The 27,967-nt window shown below is 58.5% G+C and overlaps 1 protein-coding gene across 7 annotated transcripts; it reads right to left on the bottom strand.

The window, feature by feature from the left end:
- Window positions 1–1,403: 1,403 nt before the first annotated feature.
- On the bottom strand, window positions 1,404–27,609 carry CAPN15 (calpain 15). 7 transcript variants are annotated; one of them, XM_059692533.1, is made up of 13 exons: window positions 21,825–21,965; window positions 17,426–17,705; window positions 7,603–9,049; window positions 6,487–6,695; window positions 6,224–6,407; window positions 5,924–6,147; window positions 4,991–5,116; window positions 4,758–4,910; window positions 4,161–4,322; window positions 3,760–3,992; window positions 3,518–3,684; window positions 3,263–3,441; window positions 1,404–3,196 (listed from the first exon to the last, which is right to left on the bottom strand). In XM_059692533.1, exons 2-13 carry the CDS (start codon window positions 17,605–17,607, stop codon window positions 3,019–3,021), a joined length of 3,444 nt encoding a protein of 1,147 aa, XP_059548516.1. In that variant the 5' UTR covers window positions 17,608–17,705; window positions 21,825–21,965; the 3' UTR covers window positions 1,404–3,018. The 7 variants fall into 7 exon arrangements, with proteins under 7 accessions (XP_059548516.1, XP_059548517.1, XP_059548515.1 ...); XM_059692534.1 differs by having other exon boundaries at window positions 5,924–6,069; XM_059692535.1 differs by having other exon boundaries at window positions 3,049–3,192.
- Between the last annotated feature and the right edge of the window lie 358 nt (window positions 27,610–27,967).

Below are 27,967 nucleotides of genomic sequence, written 5' to 3'. Positions count from 1 at the left end.
CAGGGGTGTTGGCAAGGGGGAGGGTGGGGAAGAGAAGGGGAACAAGGAGTGCTCGGAAGCAGGAGCCCCAGCAGTCAGAGGGCGAGATACAGCCGGCTGAGGTGGGGAGCCAAGCCCAACAGTGAGGAGGGCGACAGTCCCATCTCGTGCCCTCTCCCTGCTGTGGTCATCTGCCTGTCCACTCCCTGGCCTGGAGTCCAGGTGCCACCCTGTATGGCTGAGGGCACAACCGGTGGTTTACCCTCAGGCTGGGTTAGCTCCCCCCACCCTCTCCCCACTAGCGGCCTCAGCCCCTCTAGTGGTTGGCCCTGCCAGCATGCCCTTCAAGCTTCAGTGTCATGACTAAGGGTCTTGCCTGTGGGGTCCCCCAACTCCTTGGACACTGTGCCTCTGGGGCTGGGGGCACTTGGCCCCTTCTCTTACTCTCTCCCTGTTGGAACCGCTTCCCCTACAGGCTGGGGTCTAAGGGGAGGGGTGCTGGCTGGGGTGAGCAGTGTCTCCAGGCTGGCCACGGGGATCGGCATGCAGCCCCACGCCCCACTGTGGTGACCCCTGCCTGGCCTGACACCACAAGGATGCCAGGCACCCACTGGAACTAGTCCAGGCTGCCTGGAATGCCGCAGGGGTGACCGAGCAGCTTTCCAACGACGGGAGGGTCTACGAGGCCTGGCCCCTGCCCCACGGGAGAGGGTCCAGCGTGGCCAGCACAGCCGCGGAGGATCAGGGCGGGTGTCTTTGGGCGTCGAGGTGAGATGTGTTGTGGCAGCTCCCCTGCTGCCCGAGGCCCGCCTGGAGCGAACACTGCTGGTGGCTTTAATTGCTTTCACATTCGATAGGCTGGCTTGTGACAGGCCTCTTACACTCGCTGCGTGCCAGCCTCTGTACCCCAGACCCCCCCCACCATTCAGGGAGGAGCTAGACTGAGACCAAAAACCGCATAGCAGGTGGGGGAGCTGGCCTTGCTACCTGTGACAGGAGGATGGTGCCTCCCAGAAAGAACAGGAGGGGACCCGGGGCCAGACAGTAGCAGGTCGCAACCCGCAGGAGAATTGAAACTTTTCTTCCTCAGCGGCCCCCATGCTCCATCTGCTCCTGCCTGATGACTGATGAATCCAGACAGGCACCCCCAGAAAGGCGTCGCTGGGAAAAGCCGCACATCCGTACTATCCTTCTGTCTGCATGCGGCTGAGGCTGTGTGGGGACCAGCCTGCCGACCACCACACGGTCTGGCCCAAGCCTCTGCTTGGACACTTGCTCCTTTCTGGGTCAAAGGCAGCTGGTGAGGAGGGGGGCCCTAAAGGCTCCTTGTGAGGATGAACTCCGGTACCGGCAAGCCACCCCCAACCTCATGGGTTCTGCACATCCAGGCGAGGGCAGGGGTACAGACAGATGAGGAGACAGCATTATAAAACAAAACATTTCATTTGGTCCGTCAGAGCCTGAGTCTGGAAACACCATGGAGAATCATCCTACGGGGCTGGGGATGGCTGATAAAATAGTCTCTGTGTGAGAAGAGCTGGCTGTATGTACAGGGTTAAAAATATTCACAGCTCAAGAGTAAAAGGAGAAAATATAAAGGAGGCCCAAAGGGGAGTGCAGTGCTTCCTGGTGTTTCTCCAGTTGTAAACCCCCCCACCCCCACAAGCCCCAGGGAAGTGAGGGGCGGTGGGCAGAGCCGCCCACTGCCGGGGGGCGGGAGGGCAGAGGCCAGGCGGGCCCCTGGAAGCTGGCCTCATGTCCACAGGCAGGTGCAGGACTTTGAGCAGCCATGGGGGAGGATGGCTGGGAGGCAGCCCAGCAACCTGGGCTTCTGAGGCAGGGGAGGCGCTGGGAAGAGCCACAACCTACCCTGTGTGCCCAGACAGGGCTGGCCAAGGATTTCTGTTTGGACCCTGGTCTTCCTGGCAGAGGTCAGTGGTGCTGAGGACAAACCACCTCACCAAATGGCAGCTCCTGACCCACAGCCCCCGGGCATGGCTTCGATCCTGACTAGTGGTCCAGGAATTGCATAGTGTCGCCAGAGGGGGCAGGCAGCTAGGACCCTCCCTATCCCTGGTCCTGAGCCCATGGTCGCCAGGCACCTGCCTCCTGGGATACACTGCTGGGATTCCAGGGACCCCTGCTTGCCTTGCGGGGCCGGAGGGGGTGGGAAGATGGGCTCTTGAAGCAAGCTGGGGATAGGAGGCTCATGCCCCACAATGGGTGGTCCCTGCTCATCTGAGGGTCCCAACCTGTCCCCCACAAGGGGGGTGGTCCCTGCTCAGACTGGGGTACTGGCCTCTGACCCCCACAAGGGGGTGGTCCCTATTCACACTGGGGTACTGGCCTCTGACCCCCACAAGGGGGTGGCCCCTGTTCACACTGGGGTACTGGCCTCTGACCCCCCACAAGAGGGTGGTCCCTGCTCACACTCGGGTCCTGGCCTCTGACCCCCACAAGGGGGTGGTCCCTGTTCACACTGGGGTACTGGCCTCTGACCCCCACAAGGGGGTAGTCCCTGCTCACACTCGGGTCCTGGCCTCTGACCCCCCACAAGAGGGTGGTCCCTGCTCACCCTGGCCTTTGACTCCCACATGGGGGTGGTCCCTACCCATCTCAGGGTCCCAACCTCTTACTCCACAAGGGGGTGGTCCCTGCTCACCCTGGGGTCCCAGCCTCTGACCTGCCCAGATTTGGTTTTGTAAATGGAGCTCTTGGCTGCCTCACACAGGCAGGAGGCCCCAGGCCCACAGGAACGGGCAGCCTCACCTCAGCCCTGGCAATCTGAACCCGGCCTCGAGGCAGGCTGGTCAGAGGAGCTGGTGCACAGTCCCCTCTCGCTAGAAGCGGGTTGGAGGTATTCTGCTTGGCGGCTGGGAGGCCCAGGACAGGAGGGAGGGGCAGGGAGGAAGGCCCAGGAAGTTTGCTCTGCGGCTTGCAGCTCCCTGGGTGGGGTCCTGAGATTCTGGTTCAAGCATCTTCTGTTGGGGTCTCCCTCCTAAAGTGCATGTGGGAGGCAGGCAGGCGAGGGCAGGGCAGTCACAATGGCCGGGGCATGTGCAGGCCAGCAACCTCGGGCGTGAGTGGGGGGCTGTGGGTGCCCCTGGAAGCTGTCCAGTCGCTGAGGAAGGCCTGGGCTGCCTTGCGGTGTGCCAGGCGGTGGGTGATGGAGAAGCCGGCGTTGCCCTCGAGCTGGGACAGGATCACCAGGACCTGCCTGGGGGAGGGGGCCGGTGAGGGCCAGTGGAGGCCAGGGAGTCAGAGGGACTGGGGCGGTGCCCACCTGTGCAGGGGTGGCACGCTGTCCTGGGTGCGCAGGCTGCCGCGTGTGGACACCACGTTGAAGCTATCGGAGCAGTCACACTGCACATGCAGGTAGGACTTGGGGTGCCGGTTCTCCACCACTACGATGAGCCCCGCCCAGCCATGCGTCAGGTAGTAGCAGGTCATGCCCTCACGTCCCTGCAGGGACAGGGCAGGTGTGGGTAGGGTGAGGCCTCCTCCTCCCTGCCCCTCCCCTTTCCCCTGCCAACCTCACCTCATGCCGTTCCCCTCGGCTCTCCGTGAGCAGGATGATGGCGTCTGCCAGCGTGGTTGACTGGGCCTCCACGGGCTCCACCATGACCAGCCTTGAGCTGTACACAGCCAGCACATGGCCAGGTGGCTCCAGGGAGCAGCGCGGGACCCCTGCTGAGGGGCTGGAGGCTGTGGAGGGTGTGAGTGAGGGGGCCTGGGGGCTGCAGTGGGGAGGGTTGGGATCGGGCTGGGGGGCAGTGTTACCTTGTGTGGCGGCCAGTGGGCCCGGCGTGGTGGGGCTCCAGTGGTTGAAGGCACAGCACACCACGGCGTACTCGCCGGGCTCCAGCATCACGTCACAGTTGACAAACTTCTTGACGGCTCGCTTGCTGTGGGCCAGCAGGCGGCCCAGGCTCAGGCGGCCACCGCTGCCGAAGGAGGCTCGGAAAACCAGGACGCACAGGTCCAGGAGGTGGCTGTCAGCCGAGTCCGCGCGCCTACAGCCAGACCCAGGAGGGGTCACGGGCAGCACCTGCCATCTGTGGCTCTACTGCCCCATGGCCCCACCCTGCCCCGTTTCCACATATCCCCCAGATCCGCCTGCCCACCCCAACCAGTGCTCTAGTCCCACCCACCCTCTCCCCACAGACCACAGCCTCCCTCACCTGCTACCCTCCTGGAAGAGGGCGAACTCCAGGGACGCACGCTCCAGCACGGTGAGCGCTGTCACCCCGATGGGCCCACTGGCCGAGCTGGGGAAGCAGCCCTGCACCCGCACCTCATGCCAGTCCGAGTGCACTTTGCAGATGTCCACGGAGTCGAAGTACCTGAGCAGTGAGAGGACAGCCCACTGAACAGCTCCAGACACAGGAGCCGCCCCCATCAGGAGTCCAGGCACCTCCCTAAGCCTCTCCCCCTCCCCAATCTCTGCCCCACTGTGCCCTGGCCACTTCCTGGGACCAATGTCCTAAAACCCTGGTCCTGGCTGTTGCCCATGAACACCACTAGGAGGCCCCATGCCCAAGGATGACCCAGAGAGGAAAGAGTCCTGAGGGCAGAACCCAACGCCCACAGTCTCTCTCATCACCCCCACCTCTGCCTCAGGTCTCAGAGGGACAGGCCGGGCTCCCCAGGTAGGACACACTGGGTCAGGGCAAGGGAGTGAGGGCAGCGACAGGTCAGGTGGGCCTAAGTGAGGGTGGCTAGAGCACAGGTGGCCATGAGGTAGACATCGGACGCCCAGTGCGGCAGAGTCCAGGTACCTGATGAAGTCGCTGTACTCCATCCAAAAGACACCTTCACTGCTGCCGTGCGGCATGAGCTCACCACGCAGATGCCCCGGCCAGTGTGGCCACTCATCCGACCAGCTGCCGTTCCAGGAGAAGCGGCCCCATGGGTTCCGGAGGCGCAGGAGCCTGCGGACCATGAGGCTGAGGGCCATGGCTTCCACACACATCCACATGCCCTGGCTACCCATGGCCGGCCCAGCTCCTACCTGGAGCCCTGGACATCACGGACGTCCAGGATGGAGTAGGCGTGGCGGGGGCGCAAGCCCAGGCTCTCGTAGGCAGCATCGTCCACCTTCATGTTGCCCCCCCCACAAGAGGCGCCCATGAGGAACCTGTGTAGGCAGAGTGGCCTAGCTGACCGGGCAGGCTTGCTGACCAGGGGTTCTTAATGATGGGGCCCCGTAGGAACCAGGAGCCTCATTCACTGAGGAGGGCTCACTCACCAGGGGACTTGTTACCCTGAGGGTGTGGGTCCTGCCTGCCTGTGGGGGAGTGCAGGTCCCAGGAACACAGGAAAGACACACAGGACTCAGCAAGTGTTGGCCTGCTCCCTACACAGTGGCCCCAGAGCTCACAGGGTTTGGGCTGGGAGTCGGGAGGCCTGGGTCCCATCAGCTCAGGGCCACAACTTCCGAGGGGAGGGGGCGGTGGTCATGCCCAGTATCAGCTGAGAGCAGGGGGTCTCAGCACCAACAAGCCATCTCTCTCGGGCTTAGGATTTGGGGCCCTCCTTACAGACACGCTGGCCAATGCGTGCGGGTCTCTGAAGGCAGCCCACTCCCCCCAGGTGCCTCCATGGGCTAGCCCCACAGGTCTCCAAGCAGGTGCTGATGGTCATCATGGCCCAGGTCAGGATGAGGCCTGCTAGGTACGGGCTGATCAGCAGTATTCTGCCTACTGCCCTGGACTGGCAGGTGCGACCCATGAGCCAGCAGTGGGAGAGGACAGGGCTGCAGGCCAGGCCTTCTAATTAAGTGTGGTCAGCCCACATTGGAAACATCTTATGAAACACAAGCTGTTGGTCAGAGGGTACTTGCCCCTGAGTAGCCCACCGCTCCAGGCCCCGGCCTGGCTGTCCCCTTGCCTCCTCTTTCCTCTCCTCCCAAAGCTGCTGCCGCTGCAGCACCCGCCCCTCTTACCCAGCCTCCTTAGAACTCAGCATTTTGGCCCAGATGAGGTCAGTGTCAACGGGTTCCTCTCGGGGGTTAGTGGAGCTGACCTGCAGCGCCAGGCTCTCACAGGGGGCCCCGGTGAGGGTGGCCAGGCCTTCGATGGCGCGCCCTGCCTGGAGGGCAAAGTAGGAGCCGTGCAGCTTGGCCAGCGCCTTCTCAATGAGGGCCACCCACAGCTGCTTCCGCTGGGCCTGCAGGGAGGGGCCGAAGTCACGAGGCCCACCGAGACCCTCCCCTCGCCCACCCCACGCCCATCCTCCCTACCACCTGCGAGAACAGGAGGAAGCCGGCCTCGTCGCAGGGCAGCATGTCATCCACCAGCACCGTCGTCCACGTGCCGTCCTTGCAGAGCCGCACCTGGTAGGCGCCCTCCGTGCACAGGCTGCGTGTGACCATCACCCGCTCCACCAGGTCAGGCCGCTCCGCCAGCACAGCTAGAGCACTCAGGAACCTGTGCAGAGCCGGGGCCTCACTAGCAAGCACGACCAGACTGTCCCACCACCCGGCCTGAGCAGATACCCCAAACTCACCAGCAGTTGCCCAGCAGCCCCTGTAGGATGTCTGAGGGTCGGAGAGTGTGGAACACGGACCAGGAGGTGCTATGGTCCCTGAAGACAGAGCAGTTGATCTCGTGGGGCCGCAGCCACTGTCTCACGCGCTGCTGGACACTGTCGCCTGCAGGGAAGCCCACAGACTTGGGCCCAGGTGGAAAGCTGTCATCCACGAAGTTCACGTTGTTCTGCAGAGACCATAGCCACATATGCTCAGGCTGAGTTGGGCCACCCCAGGCCCAAGATGCACCTCGCTCCACCTGGCAGGCCAGGACAGCACCCTGAAGATGCTACCCGAGTCCCAGAGGAAAGGGGATAGGTGTGTGCGTAGCTCCCCTGACCCGTGTGGTGAACTCAGCAGTGCAGGCATGGGGGAATGTAGCCAGCCATGTCACTGAAGCCTGGCGACAGGTCAATGGGAGGTATGTGTGCCCTGAGGAAATGGTGAAGCCACCAGCCTGGAGGCTGCAGAGGTGGAGGGCAGGGGCAGCCTCCCCAGCTGGTCCATGGCCCACCACTTAGAGGCCCCAGGAAGAGAGGTGGGAGGACCCAAGTGGGATGGGGAAGGCAGGACACAAGACCAGAGGGGCCGTGAGGGTGGGTTATTGGCCGTGACAGGGGCAGCAGCCCCCCTCCCCCAGTTGACCTGAGGGGGACACTATCCTGGGCTCAGGCCTCCCACAGCTCCAAGGGCAAGAGAACCCCGAGCTTTGGCCATGTCTCCACAGCTGAAGGAAACGCAGGGCCTGCCTGCTGGCATGAAGCCTGTCCCCACCTCCTTGTGGCTGCAATGTCTATGGGAAATCACACCTGAGAGGGGTCAGGACCACAGATAGGCGGCCATGGCCTCTTGTGGGCAGAGAGAAAAAAGGGACAAGATGTGGATAGTGGCGGCCAGTCACTCTCAGGTGAGGGGTGAGTAGGTGCCAGGCTAATGCTCAGAGCTCGGGAAGAGAATGCTGCCTCTCTTGCCGCTGGTCCCTCCCTCTCCGTGGCTGGAGAAGGGCCTGCAGGGAAGGACACAAGACGCAGAGAGAGGCCCAGGGGAAGGGGAGCATCGGCCCTGGTGGGTGGCTACTGTCCTGGGGGACTCACCTCCCGGCAGAAGGCCACGATGTTCTCCCAGAGGGCCTTGGCCTCGCCCTCGTCCGTCTGCCGCCGCTTCTCCACCAGCATGCTCTCCCTGCGCCTCAGGGGCACCGCACCCCTGCGCTGGGCCTCCAGGAGCTGAGGCGTGTGGCAGGCGGCACAGTGCTTAGCCCGTGGCCCATTGAGCAGTGTGCAGGCAGGGCAGGCCCACTGGCCCGGGCGCTCCGGTGCCTCAGGAAAGAGGCGGCCGGCTTTGTGGGCAGTGCAGAGGCTGGGCTTGTCGGCGCTGCAGTCAGGGCAGCGGACAGGGGGCTCGCCGTGCTCCTGGAAGCCATGCAGCTTGGAGCAGCCACACGCAGTGCACCTAGGGGCCACTGTGGGGTTCTTGAGTGTGCACTTGGCGCACGACCACGTGGTGAAGTCGGGGCTGGAAGGGCTGGCCGGCGTGTAGCGCACGGCGTCGCCGGTCAGGTCGATGACATCGCTGCCTGGAGCGGCGGCACAGGCTTCGCACAGGCTGGAGGGGCCGGGGGCCGAGCAGGAGCTGCAGCGGCGCAGCACGGAGCCGCCCTCGGCCTCCTCCTCCTCCAGAGCGCTCAGCCGCTTGCCTGACAGCAGCTCTGCCAAGCGGGAGGCCCCAGTCGAAGTCCACCCTGGGCTCTGGGGAGGCCCCTTGAAGCCAGCAGGGGGTGAGGGCTGGGTGGCCTCAGGCACCGGTGGCTGCAGCTGGGGGGGTACCTCACGGCGGCTGCGAGGCACGGGGTTGTTCTGCAAAGTGGGCGAGAAGGGGCTGAACGGTGGCACCCGGGGTGGCTCCTGGTCAGCAGCAGAGGGAGGGTCGGCCTCAGCACCTTCCCCCGGCTGGGGCGGTGCAGGTGTGATGTGGAAGCCGGCGGGGGCCACAACTTCAGGGACCACTAGAGCCTCAGGAGGAATCCTGGGCAGCGAGAGTTTCCGGGGGCCGCCACAGGCAGAGCAGGAGCTGGCGACGGGAGTGTTGTGCAGTGTGCAGCGAGGGCAGGCCCAGCCGCTCCCAGGTTCTGCTGCCCCGCCCTCCTCCTCGGGCCGGCCCGCAGCTGGCTCCACGGTCACTAGTTCTTCTGTCTGCACTGGACCCGTCTCCTCCTTGCAGCTGCCCTTGGGCTCCACCAGGATGGTGGGCGGCTTGGATAGGACCCCGTTGATGACTGGCAACAGGGAGGTACCAGGCACGGGCTCTGGGGCAAAGCCACACACCTCGCAGGCCTCCTTGCCCAGGAAGTTCCGGAATGTGCATCGGGCGCAAGACCATTTCTGCTCCTCAACGCTGAGCCGCAGGATCTGGTCGAGGTCAGGCTTGTGCCGGGGGGCCTCACAAATGGAGCACTGGCGCTGGCCGGCCGGGTTCAGGAAGGTGCAGCGCGCGCAGGACCACTCTCCAACCGTGGCCATGGACCCGGGCGAGTGCGTGTGGCTGCAAGGGAAGGCCCAGTCAGTAGAGGCCCACAGGATGGGGCCCAAGTCTCCACCTGGAACGAGGGGGGGTCAAGCCAGCAGGATCTGTGCCTTTCTGGGTTGTGACAGGCATCATGCCTGTGAGGGGCCTGAGGACTCTGAGGAGTAAGAGGCCCCCCAAAGCCTCCGAAGAACCCCATAGCTCTGTCCTCAAATCCTTTCTGGAGGGTGGACCTGTGGGCATAGAGGAATGCGGCTGAGCCACACCATCTCAGTAACCACAGGGCTCTGCTTGTGCCGCCACAGGGAAGAAGAGGACTGTACTTGCTCCACAGGATAAAGGGCACCAACAAAGCACCCACAGTGAGCATCGTGCCCTGAGGTGGAAGAATGCATGCTTTCCTCCAGGTCAGGAACTCAGCAATGAAAGTCAACATTATACTGGAGGTCTAGCCAGCACAATTGGGCAAGACAAAGAGATAAAAGGCTTCTAATTGAAAGGAAGAAGTAAAACCATCTCCATTTGCAGATTAAATAATCCTACACAAAATCCCAAGAATCCACAAAATAAGAAAACAACTACTAGAGCTAATAAATGAATTCAGTAAAGTTTACGGCATGAGATCAACACACATAAATCAGCACTATTTCTGTGCCAGCAGTGACCAATCTGAAAAGGAAGTTAAGAAAACAATACTGCCCTGGCCAGTGTAACTCAGTGGTTAGAGCATCATCCCATATACTGGAGGGTCATCGGTTCAATTCCCGGTCAGGACATATACAGTGGGGCCTTGACTTACGAGTTTAATTCGTTCCGAGACCGAGCTCGTTAACTCAAATTACTCTATCAACTCAATGCAAAAAATCGGCCGAGAGACAGCTGGTATCTCAAAAAACTCGTTAGTCGGGACACTCGTAAGTCAAGGCCCCACTGTACCATATTTTGAGTTCGATCCCTGGCTGGGGCACATGCGTGAGGCAACCAATCGGTGCTTCCTTCTCACAATGATGTTTCTTTTTTTTCTCTCCCTCTCCCTTCCTCTCTCTCTATAATCAATGAAAAAGCATGTCCTTGGGTGAGAATTAAAAAGAAAGAAAGAAAGAAAGAAAACAATACCACTTAAAATAGCACCTAAAATAAGAAAACATCTAGGAATAAATTTAACTAAGGAGGTGAAAGACTTGTATTCAGAGCTACAAGAATTGCTGAAATTAAAGACCTAACTAAATAGAAAAACATCCTATGTTCATGGATTAAAAGACAATATAATTATGATGACAATACTACTGAAAGCAATCTACAGACTCAATGCAATCCCTATCAAAATCCCTATGGCTTTTTTTTTTTTCCAGCCATGGCAAAAGCTGCTTCTAAAATTCACACCAGCCGAAACCGGTTTGGCTTGGTGGATGGAGCGTCGGCCTGTGGACTGAAGGGTCCCGGGTTCAATTCCGGTCAAGGGCATGTACCGTGGTTGCGGGCGCATCCCCAGTGGGGGATGTGCGGGAGGCAGCTGATCGATGTTTCTCTCTCATCGATGTTTCTAGCTCTCTATCTCTCTCCCTTCCTCTCTGTAAAAAGTCAATAAAATGTATAAAAAAAAAAAATAAAAAAAAATAAAATAAAATTCACACCATATTACAAGAGATCCCAAGTGGCCAAAATAATCTTGAAAAAGAGGTAGAAAGTCGACAGTGTGGTACTGGTGTAAGGACAGGCTATATGTCTATACTATGTGGTTTTTCTGACCAATGGAACAGAATGGAGAGGACAGAAATAAACCCTCACATATATGGTTGAGTGATTTTTTAACAAGGGTTCCAAGACCATTCAATGAGGAAAAGATAGTCTTTTTAACAAATGGTGCTGGACAACTAGATATAAACACTAAAGAATGAAGTTGGGCTCTTAGCTCACAGAGTATTCAAAAATCAACTGAAAATGAACCAGTGACCTAAATGTAGGAACAAAAACTGCAGGACTCTTAGAAGAAAACATAGGTAAAATTTGATAGGTAAAATTTCATGACCTTGGATGTAGCAATGGATTAGTTGTTATGACACAAAAGCATGGGCAAATAAAGAAAAAAACTGGACCTCAAAAAAAAGTGAAAAGACAACTTGCAAAATGAAAGGAAATATTTTCAAACTGTATTATCTGATAAGGGTCTTGTATCCAGAATATGGAAAGAACCCTTAAAACTAAACAACAGAAAACAACCTGTTTTAAAAATTCACAAAGGACTTGAATAGACATTTACACAAAGAAGAAAACAAATAGCCAATAAGCACATGAGAAGATGCTCATCACTAGTTGTCAGGGAAACGCAAATCAGAACTTGCTGAGACACCACTTCACACCCACTAGGATGGCCAGAATCAAACCTGCTGGTAAGTGCTGGTGGAACTGGAGAAACTAGAGCCCTCCCCGACATTGCCGATGGGAATGCAAAATAATAGTGCGCTGCTTGGAAAACAGTCTGGCAGTTCTTCAAAAAGTTAAGTTGACCTACCATATGACCCAGCAATTGCACCCACGGGTATCTACCCCAAAGAATTAAAAAGTAGTATTCTCTCTCTCTCTCTCTCTCTCTCTCTCTCTCTCTCTCTCTCTCTCTCTCTCTTCATAATAGCCAAAGATGGAAACAACCCAAATGTCCACCAATGAATAAATGAAATTCTGACGCATGTTATAACATGGATGAATCTTGAAAACATGCTAAGTGAAAGGTGCCAGACACAAAAGACTACATGTTGTATGATTCCATTTACAGGAAACGTCCAGGACAGGTAAATCCGTGGAGGCAGAGAGAGGACTGGTGGTTCCAGGGGCTGGACTGCAATTGTATGATGGGCACAAGGTTTTCTTCTGGGGTGATGAAAATGTTTTGGAACTAGGTAGAAGTGTAGAAGTGATGGCTATACATTGTGAATTTACTAAGTACCACTGAATTGTTCACTTTGAAACCGTTTTGTTACGTGAATTTCATCACATAAAAAAAGCTTGAGTATATGAGAGGGCAAGGGTGTGCATGGTCATCTCCAAGCTGGCTCCCAGCTGCCTCTCTGCTTCTGGAGTTTCCAGGGACCCCCTGGGTAGGAGCCCATTCTGACACGTGCTGAGGGTTACAAGTATCTGACCATAAAATGCAGCCTAGCAGTGTTCGCAGCACCCACCGAGTACATTCCTGCCTAGCGGAGGACACAGCCCTTTATCCCTATGCCAAGGCCCTTGGATGACCATCTCCAGCCATGGGTAGTGACCCACCTGCACTTCAGCAGCCCCTGAGCTCTGCAGGGGCTGAGGACTCTCCACTCATCTGCCCACCTGGACCACTGCAGGCCCAGTTCTGCCTGGCAGAGGTTCAAGGAGGCAGCTCCGTGTCTTGAAGCAACATGCAAACCCTCTTCCTCTCGTAGCCCGTGTCCCAAGGTGGTGGGGGCCAGGCTGCCGAGCCTGGGAGAGCGAGTGTTTGTGGGGAAAGGGGAGGGACACCAGTGTCCTGAGCAGCCTGTGCCAAATTGCTAGCTACAGCCGGACCTGAGAGATCCTGTGTGCAGCACGACACTGCCCTTCTGGGATGGACGGAGACTGGCTGGGGGGAAGGCACCTGGGTGTGGCTGTAGAACGGGTAACACTCAGGGTGGGCTCCACTACCTGGAGCTTCTATCCCAGGAGGCTTCTGGCTGTGCATCAGGGGTAGGGAAGCTGCTGTCAGACATACCAGGACAGGTTTACACCTCAGGGGTATGGCAGACCCTCAGGCCCTGGTCCTGGAGAAGGGCCCCCAAGGGAGCCTTGTACCACAGGCCAGGTGTGGCCAGAAGACACGGTACTCCAAAAGTTGCCAGGCCTGAAGGACAGGGAGGTGGGAGTCAGGAGACCTGCACTTGGCACCCACCTCCCACCTCCCCCCCCCCCCCCACCCCCTTAGAGTTCCCTTGCACAGCCTGCCCGGAAAGCTGCTTGGAGCCTTGGAATGCAGCTCCCTTTGCTGGTGGGTTCTTGGGCATCTGGCCTGCCCACCTCCCCCAAGGCTGGGCCTCGGCTCCTCCGGGTGCGGAAGAAAGGCGTCAGGCCCACAGCAGGGCAGGTGGGATGCTCCCGAATGGTTCCTCCCACCCAACACGGGTCACAGGCTGACCCCTTAACCTGCCTCTCAAGGGCTAATCTGGCTTCAAGGGGGTGTCCATACACCACAACACACACTCTCCCACACGGCTGCTCTGCTGGCAAAAAAATCAATTGTTCTCTAGAACAAGGCACGAAGCTTGTGCTTCTAATGCTAGACTCACACCAAGCCCTTTTGGTTTAGGAAGAAAGAAAACTTGCCTCTGCGATAACAAATAGAAAAATCCACCCTGGGCAACACAACTGTTTCCCAAGGTCCAAAGCAAGCTCTGTGAGCCGCCTTCCTGTGTGACTCGGCCTCGGGGTGAGTGAGTGGGCACCCAGCACCAGCATAGTGGGCCTGGCCAAGGGCCAGCTCAGCTTTAGCGCTAGCTTTGGCGCTATGTAAAACCTAAGAAATCTGCCTGGACACCATTCTCAACCCTCTTCCCACTGTTCCCCATTAGAGAAGGGCCCATAGTCGAGACGTGGCATACGGTGTTCCCACCCCCACCACGTGCACACACAGGTTGGGGCCTAGGCAGCCTCCACCCCAACCCCAGGCTCAGGGGATGGTCACCTGTCCTGTGCACCCCACCTGGCCTGGGAGGTCTCCAGAGAAAAGACTCAGGACCCTCCTAGGGCGCACCTGCCTTGGGCTCCAGGCACCTGCAGGTCCCAGGCACACTGAGCAAGGAGAGCCTTGCACACACTGGGAGGGCAAGGACCCCAAGTCCTGCTCACTGTAACCCACCAGCTAGCCAGTCCCTGGCCTGGGCTGGCTGCACACAGGCAAGGTGCCTGCTGGTCCTGGGCGGCACCTGGGGACGGGGCAGGTTCCACAGCTGTCCTGGGGACATGGAGAATCAGGAAGATTCTGTCTGGAGTTCAGAAAGGTTTAAATGAAAATAGTGCCTAGAAATCAAATTTAGCCCTGGGGAAAGTGAGCTGGGCAGCCTTCTGGCTAGGAGGCTCTGGGGATGGTGGTGGCACAGCAACAGGACTGGCACAGTGCCCCCTCACCGACCCAGCAACCCGCACCTTAGAGCTCACACCCATCTTGGTGTCATCGGTGGTGAGAAGTGGCTCAGGGGTCAGTCAGTGATGAGTGAGTAAAGGAACCCTGAGCAGGGGAGCAGCTGCTCTGGGCCACCCTCAACGGCCACCCTGACATGTCTCAGGCCCAGGAGACACTCAGTGAGGCCCAGAGACCTGAAGTCCCTGGAGTGTCCGAAGGTGAGGCCAGACCGCCAAGCAAAGCCTAGAAATAAGAGAAGGTTGGGAACCTGGAGTCAAAGCAAACCCTCAACATAAAATGTTCCCAAGTTCTATGACTCTCACTCAGAGGCGCCAAGACACAGAAGCCATCACTTCCGGGGGAGGAAAGTGGCTGCCCGAGCTGCTCCTTCCAACAGAAAGACCGAGTAAAATGGAATATTGAGACAACTGCCCAGAAAAATTCAACAACAAACACCTTCTCTACCCTCATTATCCGAGTCACTAACACTCACTTCTAATTCAAAAGGGAAGTTATAGAATTGCTCTTGGGGCTCCCTGTGAAGTCCACACAGTGCCCAGGACATGCATGTGTGCAGGGATGTGGAGCGGCCCCATCCTGGGAGATGAGCTTTTTGCTTCTCTGGAAAGCTGAGAGCAATAGTGTCCACACACAAAGCCAAGCCACTGGACCTGAGGACCTGCGGCTGGGCTCCTGGACTCCCTGCTGGTTCCAAAATGTGCTGGAGGCCTCACACAGAGGTCACCTTCAGCCGGCCTTGGGTCATCCTCCTCATCTCTGTGTCCCAAGGGAGGGCCCAGAGCTTGTACACAGCCAATGCTCACACCAAACGTTGTTTGTTTACTTATCTTTGTTTGTTATTGATTTCAGAGAGGAAGGGAGAGGGAGAGAGAGAGTAAAAACATTAATGATGAGAGAGAATCACTGATTGGCTGCCTTCTGCACACCCCCTTCTGGGGATCAAACCTGCAACCTGCCCTTGACCGGAATTGAACCTGGGACCCTTCAGTCCGTAGGCCAAGGCTCTATTCACTGAGCCAAACCTGCCAGGGCCCAATAGTTTACTGATTAAGATGAGTAGCTCCTGGGGCATCAAAGTTCCTGCCCCCGACTGGCAGTGAGTTCTAGGAGATGTGGCCACGCCTGCCCTCTTTGCTTCAGCACTGCAATGGGGCTCTCCTGGCCACGAAGATGGACATTTGAATAGATGCTCAACATCACCAACCATCAGGAAAATGCAAATCAAACCACCACGAGACACCACCTCACACCCACAAGAAGGGCCAGGATCAAAACCATAGATGATAAGTGTTAGCCAGGATGAGGAGAAACTAGAGCTCTCCCCTACATTGCTGGTGGGGAGGCAAAATGGTATAGCTACTTTGGAAAACAGTCTAGCAGTTTCTTAGAAAGTTAAATATAGCACGGCCGGCATGGCTCAGTGGTTGAGTGTCGACCTATGAACCAGGAGGTCATGGTTCGGTTCCTGGTCAGGGCACATGTCAGGTTTTGGGCTCCATCCCCAGTGTGGGGCATGCAGCTGATTATCTATCTATCTATCTATCTATCTATCTATCTATCTATCTATCTATCTATCCATCCATCCATCCATCCATCCATCTCTCCATTTCTGAAATAAATAAAAATATATTTATATTTTTAAAAAGTTAAATATAAATTTGCAATAAACTTCAGAAATTCCACTCCAGGTATCTACCCAAGAGAAATGAAAACATACATCACCCAAAAACTTACATACAAATGTTCAGAGAAGCGCAATACTTAAAAAACAAGGGGAAACAACCCAATGCCCAGCAGCTGAGGAGAGGATAAAGAAATGTGCTCCGCAGACAATGGAATGTTACGCAGTCATAAAAAGAACGAAGCATTAACACACGCTGTACATGGACAGACCTTGAAAACATTATGCTCAGTGAAAGAAGCTAGACACAGAACACATAGGATTCTGCTGATGTGGAATTTCTAGAAACGGCAAATCCATAGACACACAGGAAGCAGAGTGGTTGTCTGGGGATAGAGAGGCATTGCAAACAAGCAGGATCTTTGTGGGGCATGAAGATGCCGAAAAACTGGATGGTGGTGATGGTGGCACAACTCTATAAACAGACTAAGAAAACCTGAAGTGTATACTTGCTGTGAGGAGTGAATTTGACAGTAGTACGTAAGTTATACCTCAATAAAGCTGGGATACAGAAATGTTCACTAGTACATCATCAACACAGTAACAAGGAAATATTCTCTAATAATTCACTGTACCGCATTCCCAACTCTCACTAGTCCCTCCACCATCCTGCTCCTGGCACGCCCTTTTGGACCTCAAGCCCCAACCCCCTCCCTCCCCATTCTTGCCTGCTAGGTAACTTACAGACCTCCAAGACTCTCCCACTCAGCTCTGCTAACCCCTCCACCCCCTCCCGGATGCCTCCTCTGCCAGGGCCTCAGGCCTCAGCTCCAATGCCATCCCAGGAGGCTGGCCCCCCTTCTGCAGGCTCATTAGGACCCTGTTTGCTGCCCATCTGGCAAGAAAGCCCAGGACACACTTTTGAGACAGGAAGATGTCTATTACCCATTGAACCCACGCCGGGGCACCCTGAGAGAGCAGGGGCTACCACCACCTCTGCTCCAAGGTCTGCGGAACCTGAGCACCGGCACCCCTCATCCAGCAAGGCCTCGGGACGGGGTGAAAGCAGGGGCGTCAATGCCAGGGTGGGACATTGGAGCCTGACCTGCCCTCACACCAGTCACTCCAGCACCTCTGAGGGGTGATCCAACAGGTAGCCTGAGCTGAGAAACTTGGGCCAGTCTGGCCACAGCCGAAGGGAGCTGGCATGTGACGGTCAGCCCCTGTGGCACCACAACCCTGCCCCCCGCAGGCAGCCATGTCAGAGCAGGGGTGACACACACAGACGGGTTCCTGAGCAGTGTCCCCCAAATCCGGTGGGAAGCAAGCCAGCATTCTCAGCGCGTGCCAGCACCACCCAGGCCTGGGGTTGGCAGGCTCCCCACCCGCCAGGCAAAAAGCTCCAGAAGCTGCCCCATCACAAGCACCAGACGGAGACCCAGCCAGCTCCTCCGCCAAGCATGGAGCCACCCCAGAGCCTTGCAGGTCTCGTGCCATTAAGGGGAAGTGAGTCACCAGAGGACCCTAAGATATAGGGTCCCCACTTCTCTGCAAGCCCCTCTGCCAAAGGAGGGGCGCCATCAGAGCAGCACTCCCACCCCTGGGGGCCCGCCATCTTTCTTACCTTTGGGCCCGGGGGCGTGGGGTTGGGTGCTGCCGGGTAACCAGGGCACTGCCCCAGACAGGTCCCCCGGAGCCGCTCCTACAACAGCCGGCTGCTGCCGGGGGCCCTGGGAAGGACGGCCCCCCGGGGAAGCTGTGATCCGACTCGGTCTCGGTGGCCAGCGAGGAAGCGGAGTTCCCCATGGCCCCCGTGACGGCAGCCACACCAAGAGCTGGGCCTGGTCACATGCGGCCAGAGCATGGAGGGAGGTGAGCACCCACACAGGAGACAGGGTGGCCGGCTGGTCAAAGTCACACAACAAAAATAAACAGAGAGAATAAAGAGAAAGAGAAGAAACAGCATGACTCACGGGAACCAAGCCCCCAGGAACTCTGGGAGGGTCCCCCAGTGCAAGTGGCCTTGAGGCAGGAAGGGGACAGCCATGGAGCAGGAGCTGAGGGCCTGCGCCTGACCCAGCAGCAGGCACCCTGCAGCACCCACTCCAGGTACCTCCACAGCAGAGGCCCCCACAGGGCGGAGGGACAGGCATCGACAGAGCTGTACCCCCAACACGAGGCACACTGGGGCTGGGAGCAGGGCTGCAGGCGCTCAGCCCCTGCCCCGCCTGCCCCATAACCAGCACCCCTTCTCTGCTCTTGAAAACCCCTATCAGCCCATCAGCTGCCCATAGGGAAGGATGGGGGTGCCACCAGCCACTGGTCTTCAAAGAGAGGCATCTTCAGTGAGCAGAGAAATGACACAGTTTTGCTTTACTGTGGAGGGAAGAATCGGGGATATTTAACCAAAGGCAGAGGAAAAACAAGGGAAGTGAGCACAGTGGAGCTGGTGCAGCCCTCAAAGCCAGGCAAAGACCTGCACAACACTGTCCACCCACCGCCCTTCCGAAGCCCCCTGAAGGAGACCGCCCTGACCAGAGAAACGTCAGGGCCCAAGAGGAGATGAGTGACTCGAGAGGCACTGGGAGGCTGGCCAGGCCTCCAGTGGGAGCCCATCTACACTGCAGGGGAGGCCCTACCTCCACTGGCCAAGAGGAGGAGTGAAACACAGTCCAAGAGCATCCACCATGAGATGGAGGTGGCACATCTACTTTCAAACGAGGCATCACAGTCAGGTCTGGGAAGATGCCACCCAGGCTCCCCTCACCCACTCAGCCAGGCTCTGGGCCAAGGTGGGCATCTGCTTGGCTTTCCAGCTGTGCAGGTGACCACCAGCAGAGCCCCATCCCTAAGTCCCCTGTTACCACTGACACCCTTCTCCCAGCTCCCAAATAAGCCCCATGGTAACGGGCCAGGGGCTGGGGTGAACCTGGGGAAGCATCCTTGCAGCGCAGGCCTAGGGCTTGGGGTGGGACTGTGCGGGACTCCCTGCACAGCAGCACACACAGCTCTGGGAACCAGCAGGGGCCAAGCACCATGGGACAGCAGAAGCCTGTGACCCCTACCCCATAAGAGCTTTGGTCAGACGGGCCGAGGAGCCCTGCAGCAGTAACGCTCGCCCAGATGCCTTTTCTCCAGGGGACATGGGTGGACAGAGCAGCACCAGCCCTGACCAGCCTGGTGGCCCCACAAGTCACCTGACACTCAGGCCTTCGGCACAATTACAACTGAGCAGTGTGGCAGAGACCCCGTGGTGGTCCACAAAGCTGGCCCCAGGATTGTCTGCTGGCTCCAGTCTCCAGGAACACTGTCCAGTAGGAGCACCATGCAAGCCACAGAGGTCGTTTCCAATTCACCAACAGCCATGTAAGAAAGGTACCACAGACAGGTTATGGGAATCTCGGTAACGTACCTCACATAATCCAACACATCAAAAACGTTACCGCGTCAGTATGAGACCGGTGAAGCCACGCGGGAGTCCCGTGACACCATCCTGGGGCAAGGTCTTTGGACTCGCTCTACTGTGGTCCATGCTCATCTCTGCATGGACGGGCCACGCGTACCGGGAGCTTCCGTACTGGAGAGCAGTAAGCAGGCACAGGGCACACCACCCGGGGTCAGTTCCACATCAACCTGGGTCACAAATCACCAGCCTCATGCTTACACGTCGGACATCAGAATGAGAACGGCCCCCACTCCACACAGGAGCCCCTTGAGGAAAGAGGGCCCAGGTGTTTCTGGCACTCCCCTTTCGCAGCTAACCTGAACAGGTGAATAGAGAGAGGGGAGGAGCAGACAGGTGAGGCTTGAATTAGGGCCATGCCCAGCAGAGGTGCCATGGAGCAGAACTGCTCACGACTGGGTCCAGGGCTGGTCTGTCCCTGACAAAGAGCTTGGCCTATTTCCACTGGGAGAACAGGGGGTTAGGCAGTGTGGGGAAGCCTGGCCTAAGAACGCCAAAACCATGGTGGGGGACAGGGTCCACAGTGCCAACACCTGGCCCATGCCCCCGGTGACACCACCACGGGGATCTGATGCAGGCAGAGCCAAAGGGACAGCCAGCCCCAACGCAGAGTGAGGATGTGGCCCCGGGCCTCCCGGGGACAGGTGTGGGGCCACAGGCGCCGGGCCCTGCCTGGAGGAAGGAGCACCAAGGTCCTGTGCGGGCTGGATGTGCCGCCCAAAGGGCAAGCTCCCAGAGGACCCACCTGCTCTTCGGCAGTGCCCCTCACAGCTGGGCAGTGAGAGCTCAGGCCTGTCAGACAGCTGGGTGTGTGCTGGTCCCCCAACCCTGCCCACAGTGAGAGCAAGAGGCACCTGAGCAAGGCCAGCTCCCTGACAGGCCTTTAGGAAACGCTGACCCTGCAGACCCCATCTGGGGCAGGTGGAGGCCTGAGGGGTGGGCTCTGTGGCAGTTGCCAGATTACTCCTTGGAGAGGCAGCACAGGCCCGTCACTGGGGGCTTGAGGAGGACAGAGGCGGCCTGGAAAGCCCCCCAGAGAGAGCTGGTTCCAGAAGGGCCTCTCTGGGGATGACAGTGCCTCAACACCCACACCCTATCTTGACCCAAAGGGAGTGGGGAAGAGCTCCCGGGAGTGAGTCCAACAAAGGATTGCCCTGGTTGGGCAAGGTACGTGGCCAGTGTGGGCTCTGCTAACCCGAGGGTCCCACCTGCATGGCAGTGACGTGGGAAACTCTGCCAGGGCAGGGTGGGTCTGTCCACAGCCGCTGACTCCTCCTCAGAATAACCGGGGATGGGAGCTTTACAAACACTGTTGCCCAGGTACTGACCTTTGATACCGAACCCCAGGGCCACCTCAGAGCAGAACAGACCCTGCTCCCAGGTGACAAGCCTTCTCCTGCAGAACCTGCTCTTCCTCTCACCCCAGGTGAGAGTGTGGCGAGACCATCTGCCAGCCCTGCACTGGGTCCATTCTTTTATTCCTGCATGTGCTGTTTCATTCATTCAGCAAATGCCCATCAGGGCCCTGCTGTTTCCCAGGCCCTGTTTTAGGCACTGGATACGGCAACACTCAGGAACTCTGCTGCAGGGTGCTCACTTTTTGGCTGCTGTGCCTTAAGAAGAGCATGATGTATGTCACACATCTCCAGGCAGAAGCCAGAGAGCACAGGTGATGGCAGCACCAGCCTCCTGGGTTGTGCAAAGGGACAGGACTCCGAGACAGGGCACCTCAGGAGGAGCAGCTCTCCCAGAGCCCCGCCCCCACCCCGTCCTCCTGCCCTCACTCAGGAACTGCTGCCCTAGATTTAAATGGGGCGGAGGCCTACATCTGGCCTTGGAAGCATGAAGGTGGGGCTGCTGCCGCCCCCAGAGCACGGGTGTTTGTTAATCCACAGGAGCTGACTGGTCTGTCCGCCAACTCTGGTGCGAGGCATGTGCCTAGCAAGGTGCTCGAAGGACAGCTGGGGCCCATCCACCGAGATGAGGATGGCCCTGCATGGGGTGCGCCTGTCTCAATCACGGCAGGTTGGATCCCAGTAACGACAGCCCACCTCACCTGCTCCCCACAGCGCTGGGGGCCCCTGAGGGCGCGTGCTGAGACCTCAGCATGTGAGGCAGGAAAGGGCACTTCCCTGTGGGTGGCAGGTGAGTTGCTCTCACCAAGTGAGTTTCCCTGGCCCAGGGATGGGGTGAGCAGACACCGGCAGCCGGCAGCCACGGGGGCCATAGAGGGGGCGTGTGTGGGCCACAACCAGATCCCAATGGAGAGGGATTGGGATTTACGCGCTGTTGTTCCAGCGCCCACTCCTGGGGCGCCCTGAGTCTGTGCCCCCTAGGCTAGCCTGTGCAGCACAAGCCCCATTGCCCCATCCCCCAATCATGGTCCTTCGCCAACTGCAGCACCCTGACAGGCCACCGGAAATCTGCCCCGGGATGGGGGCCCAGGAAGGGGACAGAGGGAGAGTGGCCCACCCAGGGGACACCAAGCTTTTCTGGGGCATTGTTGCTTGTGCCCGGGAAATCCATGGCCACCACCCACCATACCCAGAATCACACCCACCAGACACGACGCAAGAGCTTGTAGATCTGTCCCTGCGACCTGAGGACGCTGCTACCGGGGCGGACACCGAGGATGGGAAGCTCTTGCCTGAGTGAGGGAGGCCTCCCGTCCCTACCAGAAACCAGGCTGGGATCCCACCCCGGAGAGGGCCCCACCCCAGGGAGGGCCCAGACTTTGACCTCCCGGCTCCCGGGGACTGGCAGGACAGCATTCTCCTGCTGCCACCTGCTTCCTCAAGTGAGTTAGCAGCTCCCCCACATCGACAGCTCCCCTAGAGATGGAGGACAGTAGGGCAGAGTCAGGGGATGGGCCCTCTGGGACATGGCTGTTCCATCAGGGGGAATACCAAGGGAAGACAGACGGAGCCAGCAAAACAGGTCTGACTTGCGGTGTGCCCCTGAATGACAGGACCACAGCCCCAAGCCTTAGATGCACAGCACTTGCCAGGCCATGAGAACCAGCCTTTGTCAGGGCAGGGGGCTGGGCAGAGGGGTTCTATGAATCAAGGGTTCTGCAGAGAGAGGGGGCACCCACACTGCACTCCAGCCCCACCATTCTACCACTGGTCCCACAGCCCAACGAACCCACAGCGCTGGGAGGAGACTCAACCCCCACCATGAGAGGCCTGAACTCTCCCAGAGGTCAGTGGCACAGTGAGCTTGCCAACAGCACATCCACCGGAGGACATGCCCCTTCTCCTGGAAGGTTCTGGACTCTGGCCTTGGAACAGACCCAGCGCCCAGTCTTAGTGGCTCAAGCCAGAGTCCACTGAAGAGCAATGGGGACCAGCCATATGGTCCAGGCTTGGTGGCCACCTGTGGCTTTTGTGCTGGGCCATGTCTTCACCCCAGGCCAGGCCACAGGGAGGATGCCCCACTTCCACACACAAGGCCTGAACAGGGAATGCCCTGTTGCCCTGAGAATATTCCCATGGGAAGTGGCCCAGGGACTACGCCTCCCTCCCAACCCCTTTAAAATCTTTTTATTGATTTTCAAGAGAGAGGAAGGGAGGGAGAGAGAAAAACATCGACATGAGAGAGAAACATTGATGGGTTGCCTCCTGCATGCATCCCAACCAGGGACCAAAGCCGCAACCTGGGCATGTGCCCTGACCAGAATCAAACCAGTGACCTTTCAGAGCATGGGATGACACTCAACCAACTGAGCCACACCGGCCAGGGCAGGACTACATCCCTTTTGAAGCTATATCAGTCCCTTACCCAGAAGAGGCCAGAGGTCGCCTAGGATTAACATGGCTCAGCCAGCTCCTCACTGCCTAGTCCAAGGCCCTATCTCTGGGCCAACCAATGTGGCAGGTGGGGCTGTTCAAGATCCCAGGGCCCAAGGGAACAGGGCCTCACTTAGCTACCAGGGAAAGGTGTCCACGTGGGACAGGGCTCTGGACAAGCAGCCAGGCATCCACTGAGATCCACTTGGATCCAGGGCCCGGCACCACCAGGCGGCTTTAACCTCCAACCACTGCTGCAGGCTGGGTGGCACCAGCCTGTCCCCCTCCTGTCCTTCCTAGTGTGGTGCAAGGGCCCAGAGGCCTGCCTTGCTGCAGCCTCCCCCACTCTCACCGTTGCCCTCAAACACCGAGGACGGGCACTCCCCACCCAAAGGGCCTGCCACCACCAACAGTGCTGACCTCTGAGAGGTTCAGGAATAAGAGCTGTGGGCTCCAAAAGTGTAACTCCCACTTCTTGTGAGCAAACTTGGGAAGAAACACACCTGTCCCAAATACCTCCTGCCCATCAGACAGGGATGTGCGGCCCAAACATGCTAAAAGGCAGTCACTCTTCTCTGTACCTCAAGCTCTTCAGTCCCTGAAGGTCCAGGCCACCGGCTCTAGGACAGGAGTCAGGGCTCCTCGCCATGTGCCCCCGCCCCCCATGTTTCCTCGGCCCACGCTGAGCACCTCTGAGACACTACCTACTGACCCTGGTCACTGTGACGGACCAGCTGACAGGTTAGATTTGCTCTACTTTCTGAGGCACCTGCTTTCTGGGGTGGGAGGAGACAGGCCTCTCAGTCAAAGGCACAAGTGAGGAGGCCGGAGGACAACCACACGGGATGTGGGTCTGCCTCCTAGGAGGTGAAAGGGTCCCCGTGTGTCCTCCTGAATCTTTGGAGCCATATGCCACCTCAGTTGTGCATCATAAAAAAGGAAATTGTTTTTCATACGGTTCTATCAGAGAAATGGGACACTCCCAGGAATTTAATTTCTAGTTCACAAGTCCAATCCTGGCTAAAGTTGAATACTATTTTTAATGGGAAAAGAGAAGGTACCAGACAAGCACTCTTGTTTTTTGGCACTTCTAACACTTTATTTGCCAAGTGGTGGCAGCCCTGCTGGCACCCACCAGCCCAAACCGTTTTGGGGGGTGGGGGCATGGAGTACTCGAGCCTTTAGCTCACCCCAAGGAAGGCAGATGGGGGGCTCTCTGCAGCCACCTCCAGAACGGCAGGGGCTCCAGGGCCCGCTGCCTTTCCTGCGATGTGGTAGGAGCGCAGCATCAGGCAGGGGCAGAAGGTCCTAGAGACTTCATCTGCCCACGTGAACTTAATTCCAAAGGACAACTTTTCGGAGAAGGGTGGGTGTGAGCAGGGACTGGCCTGAGGAGGAATTGCCTCTGTTTCAGGTCTGGCTGTGATGACACAGGAGGAGCAGGAAGCCGCAATGACTGCCTTCCTCTGGACGCAGACACACGTGACAACTCCAAGGAGCAGCTATTGACCAGCTTCCCTCCTGATATCTGAGCGCTGTCCAGGCACAACCCCCAGCCCAGCCACCAGGGAGGTGGGATGCAGCCCTGTAAGCTCCCCCGGACGTCAGAAAAGCCGAAGGGCAGGGCCTGGAGCTGCCGCCGGAGGGTGAGTGTCTGCAGGACAGGAGGTCTGAGAGCAATGCAAGCGCACACTCTACTGTTTCCTGGGAACCCACCGGTGCTGCTCCTGGACAAGTCCTTGCAGAGGGACAATACATCATTGGCTTCTAGAGTAGCCCCTCCTTTGGCATCAGGAGGCCTCACACTGCCCATCCTGGGGCCTCTGTGCTGGGCTAGGACACCTCTGTCCTCCCACAACCCCTGGCTCTCTGCACCCTGGCAACAGGCCATCTGCAGAGTCCGCTCAGACCCCTCCAGGGAGGTGAACAGGATCACTGTGTGTCCTCTTGTGTCTTTGGAGCCGTATACCACCTCAGCTGCGCTTCATAAAAAAGGGAATTGTTTTTCATACAGTACTGCTGCCATGACCCACAGTGACATGATGAGGTGTGGCTGGGCAGGTCCCCAAGCCTGAGAAGTGGAGGCAGCCCAGCCTCAATCTAGAGCCTCCGTGAAGCTCATTCAAAGAGGGGAGAGGCCAGTGAGTCTACTCCTCATCTCCAAAGAAGCCCTGGGGTGCCATTCTAGACGCCCTAGGAGTTCCCTTTGGACTTCAGAGCCAGGGTGACCAGAGATGCCTGCTGGCAAGGCGCTCACAGGGGACACTCACTGACCATCTAGTGAGTGGAACAATGCTGGCAGCCAGGTGCGATGTCAGAGCCCAGTAGGGTGGGAAGAGGGGAAGAGAGAGAAGCTGTGTCTGTTCTGAGAGGTTTGGCAGAAGAGATTCAGTGAGAAACGAGATTATGTTATGGCTGTGAGACAGTCCCATGAGTGCTGATGCTGAATGGGCACAGACGGAACCAGAGAAATAGGTAGTGAGGACGTGCCTGGGGGCATGGGGTGTCCTTGCTCAGGATCTGGGTGTGAACTTTTAATGTCAGATGAAGAAACCACCAAACCCAGGAAACCCACCCCACCAACTCAAACCATTTCCATTTAATCATGCCACCTGCCTTGCCAGCACCCTTCTGTGCCTGGGGTAGTGAGCAGTGTGCAGAGGACCAAACCAGAGGCTGCTCTATCCCAAAAGGCCATGACTGTGGGTAGCTGGCCCCACCAGGCTCTTCACTGACCAGCTGGGACTCATGAATGACATCTTGGTTTGGGGCATTTTTAGGGCTGCTCCTCAGTAAAATGGGGCTTACTAGAGCGCTGCCTATGAGACAGGCCTGGACAGCTTGGTGCAGAGGAGTGCGAAGGGGCTTCAGTAAATGTTACCACTGTCAAGCCAGCCAGGTCTGGCCTCTAGGTGAAGGGCAGAGAAACTCAGAGCTTCCAGCATGACTGGGATAGGGAGGGTCCTATGCGGATGCAGGATTAGGGGGTCTGGTCACTTCCTGTTCTCAGAGCTCAGGTCTGGGGGCTCAAAGCAGACACAAGATCAGATGGGTCCCTGCCTATAGCCCTGCAGCCACTAAGCCTTGGGCCCAGCAGAGCTTAAACCCGTTTCTCAGAAGGTCATGAGGTCATGGGCCTGTCTGCTTAGGAAAAGCAGCTCCAGAAATTTTCAGATGCGGAGGGGAAGGAGGAGTGCTCGTCCTGGGAGCAGACCAACCGGGGAGGAAGTGAGATGTGTCCATCCCCAAGGCCGGGCTGCCCCGGCTTCCTGCAACACCACCAGCCAGGCCACAGGGCCCAGGTCCAGGCTCCCCTGACCCTGAGGCCCTCCTGCAACCTGGACCAGGAAACACTATCTCTCTCTCTTCACATCTGAGAAAGTCACTCAGAGAGGAAGGATGGAATTACCCCACCGCCTGCCCAGCGTCTGGGGGCTGGAGATAGTCACTCTCCACACCTAGGACACTCACAGCCATCCAGCCCTGGGCAGAGGGAGGATTCCAGGGATCCCCAGAGGAGGAGTTCTTGGGAGGAGCTCAGACCCAGTTCAGCACCGAGCTGGGCCATTTCCCCCAAGTTGCAGGACCCCAAGCTCCCTGGCCTGGTTACATGGAGTTTCTGTTGCCTGCAGCCTGGTCCCTGAAAGCCATCCACTCAGGGCCCCGCGACCACACAACAGGGGTTCACTCCTCAGGGCCAGAAGGGCCCCTTTGTGGCCAACAGGAAGAACCGGATCCGCCCCGCAAACATTCTCAGGGATTATCCTTTGTAACTTCCTCGTGTCGCTGCAGCGCCAGGCCAGAGGGGAACAGGGAAGAGGAAGCGTGGGGTGGTCAGCGGGCACACAGGACGCGCCTGCGCACCCCTCCCCCCATTCCATGGGGCCACCCCCAGGCAGTGTCCAGAGTCCTTCAGTGGGGAGGGCTGCGGGCACTACGGGACACATCACCTCCCCTAATGCAGCCGAACCAGGACGTTGCCTGGAAGTTAAGGGCACTCAAGGGCAGGCAGGGGCTGAGGCCGCCGTCTGTGTCCGCAGCCATCCTGGGGCTGGCTTCCCAGGGACTAAGATGACCCGGCCCCCGTCTCCCCTCTGCAAGCAGTGAACCCATCCCTGCCCGGGCTCTGTCTAATGCCCAGGAGGCGCCAGCGAAGCAGCAGGTTGACCTTCGATCCGAGGCCGGCAGCCCTGGTGCTGAGAAGCGCTGCCCACCAGGCCCGGGCTCCAGCGAGGGTCCAGGCCGCGCCCCTGGCCCGGCTGGCCGGACTCACCTCTGCAACCCGGCGGCGCCTCCTCCGTCCGTGCGGCCTGGGCGAAAGGGCCCCCGGCCCGCTCGCCCCTGCCGGCTGACTTACAACTTCTGCCACTGGCCGCCCTGCCCCGCCGGCCTGCCGCGCTGAGTGGAGGAGCCGCCAAAGCGCCCAGACCCTGCTGGACACGGCCCGCGTCCGGAGCCTAGCCTACGCCGCCTCCGTAGCGTAGCGCCCGGCCCGGGCCCCGCGGCTACGGCGCGCCCGGGGCGCACGCGGCGCTGTGAATCGCGCGCCGGGACTACTGTTCCCACAGGGCAGCGCGGCGCCGCCAGGCAGAAAGCTCGGGGCGGTGCCGGGGGCGCGAGGCAATCCGGGAGTTGTAGTCCTCGGGGTGGCGGTCTCTGAGGCCCCAACTAGCGCCCTCCAGGCGCAAGCCGACTTTCTGGGCCTCTCCACCCACCACCGCCACTGGAGATGGCTGAGCCCCGGGCATCGGGGAGCACTGCGTGCCGAGTTTATCGAGGAGTAGCAAGGAGATGAGCTGAGTATGAGACTGGGACTACAGCTCCCAGGATGCCCTGCGCCGGAGGAAGAGAAGGGGCCTCAGTATCCGCCTCATCCTAAGCGCATCCGCCTGCGCCTTGCAGGTAGAAGCATGGG

Source organism: Myotis daubentonii, chromosome 4, assembly GCF_963259705.1.
Source record: "Myotis daubentonii chromosome 4, mMyoDau2.1, whole genome shotgun sequence".
Classification (NCBI taxonomy): Eukaryota; Metazoa; Chordata; class Mammalia; order Chiroptera; family Vespertilionidae; genus Myotis; species Myotis daubentonii.
The sequence above is the reverse complement of the archived record's forward strand: the minus strand, read 5'-3'. Positions and strand labels throughout refer to the sequence as shown.